At 32.3% G+C, this 5,349-nt stretch overlaps 1 protein-coding gene across 1 annotated transcript; it reads right to left on the bottom strand.

Moving 5' to 3' along the window:
- Nucleotides 1–740: 740 nt before the first annotated feature.
- On the bottom strand, nt 741–4,298 carry LOC110627316 (protein DETOXIFICATION 27). Its single transcript, XM_021773581.2, has 8 exons — nt 3,941–4,298; nt 3,317–3,858; nt 3,142–3,228; nt 2,908–2,964; nt 1,555–1,793; nt 1,311–1,429; nt 1,142–1,231; nt 741–974 (listed from the first exon to the last, which is right to left on the bottom strand). The coding sequence occupies exons 1-8, from the start codon at nt 4,220–4,222 to the stop codon at nt 927–929; spliced, it is 1,464 nt and encodes a 487-aa protein (XP_021629273.1). The 5' UTR covers nt 4,223–4,298; the 3' UTR covers nt 741–926.
- Nucleotides 4,299–5,349: the final 1,051 nt, after the last annotated feature.

Raw genomic sequence — 5,349 nt, 5'->3', positions numbered from 1 at the left:
CTCTCTTCTCTTCTCCTCCTCCCTTCTCCTCACTATTTTATTCCCCTTGATTTCACTAAAATGTCCCAAATCTAACTTGAGCGTCAGAGGGTCTTCACTGATGCACCTCCGGTTGATCTTTGACCCCTTTCTCCATGTCTTGTAGGTCCTCTCCGCAAGATCAGTCATGGAGGGACCCATATGAAATCTCAATGGTATCTACCTCTCATCAGTCCAATCATAGATCAATGATTGACCCATCGAATCTGGCCTCTGCCTAGGTGTTTCCATTTGGTGCCCCGCCAAATCTCACTTCATTATCTCCTAAACTGAAAATCAATACCCTCAATTACCATGAAAATGATGTTAATTGACATGTATATGTTTGAATAGTCTCGGTTAATCTTTTGATGCTTTTGCTTCGGTCTTTATAAGGGGGAAAAGGCTTTATAGTTTGAGAACTGAGATCAGCTCATACCCATAGAATGGGAAGCAAACATAGTTTAAATGAAATGTTACATACTTTATATGATATAGATAGGCCGGAGTGTTTGTTGGTTCAAATCACTATCAAACTAATCAACATAAAATTAAAATAACTAAATTCTTTAATTATAAAAATTAGATTGAATCACATTGATGAGTTCGTTGGATTCGAAATTGATTTTGAGTTAGATTACATATTTCACGATTTTTACCATATTCATAAAGGCCTAAAGCTGCCCCAATATTCATATAGCAATTATTTCAACCCAATGCAATAAAGGAAAACAAAATACATTTCAATTGATTAACTATTATATAGGCAGCAATGGTTACAGAAGTGGATTTTGATTCCAAAATCAAAATCAAAGAACCACTACAAGTGAGAGATCAGATCACTAGTATTAATAACAATCCCTCATTTCACATCATAGAAGCCCGTCTTCAATTTTTTTTTTTCTTTTTCACTTTACTTCGGACCATTTCTTTAAATGCAAGGCTGCTTTCTCTGCCTGCAAAATGCAAATCCCACATAAAATTTCTCAAATTAGTTCTTATAAATTTAGCTTTTACAGAAACAGAAATAAAGGTCTTATTTGATTTCAAACTTTAAATTTGCTAACTGAATTACCCTAATCAAATAATGCCAAAATATTTGAAAATTCAAATATAAAGTTACCTCCTTCTCCCAGTCACACCTAATGGTAATTATGGCCAGTATCAACGTTTGAATTGCTGTCCCACCAAATATCATTCCAGCCCAAATTCCCTGATATTGTTCGCTTACATGTTAGATAATATTCAATTCGGCAATAATTTTTTAAATAATATTTAGTAAGAGCATGTACCAGAACTCCAAAGTGAAAGAGCCAACCCATCAAGAATCCCAATGGAACACCAATCAGATAATAGCAACCCAAGTTTATATATGCCACATACTTTTGCCATCCAGATCCCACTGCAACCCCTACAAAATATAAACAAACAAAGGATTAAGGATCATTTTAATTATATAAAATAAGGATTAAACAGTAATTATCCCATAAATAAACTGTGGCATGATGCAGTAAAGAAGAAGAAGAAGAAGAGTACCAGAGAGAACAGGCTGAACGCTGTTGAGCAAAACAGTGAAAGCTAGGAGAATAGAGAGATGGCTGACTGCTTTGAGAACAGAAGCACTGGAAGTGAATATCAAGGCAAGCTGATTATGAAAAATCATGATCAATACCCAGAAGAATATCCCAATTATCACTGATGTTGTCACTGAAACCACTGTTGCAAATTTTGCTCCCTTCCCATTTCCTGCTCCTAGCTCATTTGCCACCCTCACTCTACATTTCAGATTAAATATTTTTCATTTGAAACCAATGATTTTATAAAAAAATATATATATAAATAAATTTATTGAACTCAACATTGTGTTTTTTTTTAATAAATTAATTATTTGTATGAGGATTTATATAGAATTTGATTATCATAATTTTGTTGATGAAAATAGATATTGGGACATTATGGTATTCTTGTCAAAGAAGTAATTCTTTTTTATTTTTTTATATGATTGATTTTGACTAAAATTTAAAAATAAAATTCAAATTATAAGTCGAATAATTACGCTAAACGACGTCGGTTTGCTGAAATTGTTTTCTTGGAGATATCTGATTGTCTGTAAATAATTTATTGGAGTCTAATTATCGGGCAAAATTAAAGTGGTTCGGGTGGAACGTCGACCAATTATGTGGCGGAAATTCACTTGTCCACGTCAATCAATGTTCAAGGCTTTTTCAGAGGGAAAACTAATTTTTTTTTTATTTGTCGCCGTGGAAAAAATTAATAAAGTTATTAATTAAAATATATTAATCATTTTTAAAGAAAATTAATGTTTATTTTAAAAAAATAAATTCATTTTTATAATTTTTAATAACTTTATTAATAACAATAAATTTCTTATTTTATAAATTTATTATTAAATAATAGCAAAACAATTTTTCTAAAAAAAAATTCTCCACAAATAAGTCTAAGATTGAGTGTCGTATATTTCATATTGTATTGATGGGACTGACAACCGTAGCCTACACCAGAAAAATTAGGATAGTGCCAAAAGGCTATGCTTATCATCACATCCAATAAATTATAATAATATTTTATTAAGTAAAAATATTTTCACAAAAAATTATTTTTTATGAAAAATATGTTTTAATAAAATAATTAATTTTATATTTTTTTATTTCATTTTAAAAAATAAAAAGAAACTTATATATGGTAACGTTAATCAGATTTTTAAAATATATTGTCATTTAAAGCGATATAATTTTTTTCTTTGAATATTATAAATGCTATATATTGTCAAAAATATTTTTTAAATAAATTGAGTTTAATATGAAATAAATAATAATTCAATAAATTTAGAAAAATTAGAAAAAGCCAAAAAGGAAAAAGGAGAGGTACCCGGTGGCTGCAAAGAATGCAAGAGGAATCATCATCTCCCAGCCATTAATGGTCATGCTGCCAAACCCAGAAAATAAATGACGCCAGTCAAAATCTATCATGAATTTAATCATTTTTACGTGGACTCTACTGTAATTTTAAGCATTGAATCTATACGTAAATGGAATCTAATGTCCATGCAGGAAACTGGGTTTCCTAGAATATAAAATTAATCATATGGTCTGAAATGCATACCATATGGATAAGGCATCTACTGCAATCTCTGCATTCTTCAGATTCCCAGTCATCAAGATGAGTATTCTATAATACCAATTCTCCAAGCTTAATTTCCCAGAAAAAATAGAGAAGAAATTTAGATTTTGGAAGAAAAAGAAAAAGAAAATTAATAGATTTGGTGGGGTATGTATACCAGAGCATGACGCCGGAAGCGGCGGAGAGTTTTGTGAATTCCCAGAGACCAGAGAAGGCTTCAATTGAGAATCCATTCCATGTGAGCGGACAGCCACCGCAGACGGTGTAACCCAGATGTCCAAAAACTAGAACCCACCAAGAAAAGTTTAGCGTCATGGCTGTGCCAATTACTCCAAGCTGAAGTTTGGACACAAGCAGCCAACTAACCATCACATGCACCAACAGAGCCACTAAAGAGATCCATGCAATTATTGTATTCTTAAGCTGACTCTGCAAGAATCTTTGTAATGGAAATTGAAACGCAAAGCTGAAGTGAAGTGGTATCATCCACACTGAAACAATCCCAGAAAGCTCTGCTACATCTTTTGGCTGCCCCAAAAGCTTCAACGCTGGAGAGGCGAAGAGATATAGAGGCAAAAGCAGGATGCAGCACACGAACAACACGATCCACGAACGCTGCATGTATACGCCCAACATGTAGTATTTTTTGGCCCCAAAAGCTTGCCCACATAACGTTTCCAGTGCACTAGCCATCCCCAGCTGATAGCAAAGAACACAGAGAATATAATTAAGATTGAAAGAATTAAAGAGAGAGAGAGAGAGAGGGAGCGAGGGAGGGTACCAAGAGACCGAAGTCGAAGCCGACGATGACATTATTGGCAATGGAGATGGCAGCAAGCTCGAGGTCACCCAAGTGACCAGCAAAAGCTTGGGTGATAACAAGCATTGAATAAGAGGTAAGGCGGCTAAATATTGCTGGACCCACTATCTGCCACAGCTTCTTTGATTCAATCCAAACTCTCTTCGTAAGACTCTGATCTTGATCATCTTCTTCAAGTCTGGGACCAAAATGATCTCCTAGTAGAAGAACCTTTGATTCCTCTACTGCACCTTCACCCGGCATGTCTCTTCTGCTTTGTGGGATTCAGCAAGAGCCAAGAAGGCAGCCAGAGGGAAAGAGATAAAGGAGCTGTAAAGTGTTATGTACGAGATTGACCGATTTAGTTAAGAAGTTAGTCACGTCTCCTTACGACTGTGGGCCTGATTGGTATTACTGTGGACAACAATATATTTTTTTACAAATTATTTTTCTGATTTCTAAATTCAGTGTTAAACAGACTCTACGTATGTCAGTCCGAGCATTTATGCGGAGCCAAACGTAGCCAACCCTTGCCCAGCTAGCATTACCAAGCACAGAAATCTAAGTGGGGCTAACCGGCTAAGGATGGTTCTAATCGGTTGGTCCGCAATTGGGAAATGCAAAATACTAATCTTCAATCAAACGAATGTTTATTAGGTCATTGCATACGGCAGCTTGTTTGTACAACTATGCTTCTCCGCCATACGATAGATGGATGGATTTTATCCATAAAGTAGATGAGCATTTTTTTAATTCATGTATAATAAAAAAAAATTAATTTACGTATAATTTAAAAATACTTTTAAATTTTATATATCAAAAGTCATATTTCCAAACACATCAATTTGATATCCATAATATCGAATAATAGAGAGTTTGATACTATTCACCTTCTATATCTTACATCTATAATTTTTTTATTTTGGTTGATCTTTTTGGCCACGAAACAGTTTAAACTGCTCCCGATATTAGTGAATTTTATAAATTATTCAAAATCTACATTTTATTTTAATAAATTACATTCTATAAACTATCAAAATTATTATATCTATTTATTTTGATTCGACTATAAAAAAAAAAGGCCGATAAATTTTAAATTTTTTTATTTATATAATAAATTAAATAAAAGAAAATAAATTCTCAAGACATTATTTTCTATTTGCAGGAATTGAATAAATTGATTTCAGTGATTGATTTGGTGAAAACATGATACACTAATTTATTCTTAAAATGTATGTATATAAAAATTATAATTTTTTTAAAATTAATATTTTATATTTATTGTGTTTAATTTTAATTTATTGTAATATTTAAGAAATTAAAACTTTAATTATCAATTATAGAAATATTAAATTTTATTTTTATTTTTATTTTTTATTAGAAAAATGACA

This window comes from Manihot esculenta, chromosome 12 (assembly GCF_001659605.2).
Source record: "Manihot esculenta cultivar AM560-2 chromosome 12, M.esculenta_v8, whole genome shotgun sequence".
Classification (NCBI taxonomy): domain Eukaryota; kingdom Viridiplantae; phylum Streptophyta; class Magnoliopsida; order Malpighiales; family Euphorbiaceae; genus Manihot; species Manihot esculenta.
Note: the sequence above shows the minus strand (reverse complement) of the source record. Positions and strands in the feature narration are given on the sequence as shown.

Bases quoted from the DNA above. Each gene is read 5' to 3' on its own strand.
- LOC110627316 (XM_021773581.2), bottom strand. From the start codon at position 4,222: ATGCCGGGTGAAGGTGCAGTAGAGGAATCAAAGGTTCTTCTACTAGGA. The intron at 3,229-3,316 runs GTATACATACCC...TGGGAAATTAAG, and splicing joins GCTTCCGGCGTCATGCTCTG to CTTGGAGAATTGGTATTATA. The intron at 1,794-2,907 runs GTACCTCTCCTT...TCTGAAATGTAG, and splicing joins GCATTCTTTGCAGCCACCGG to AGTGAGGGTGGCAAATGAGC.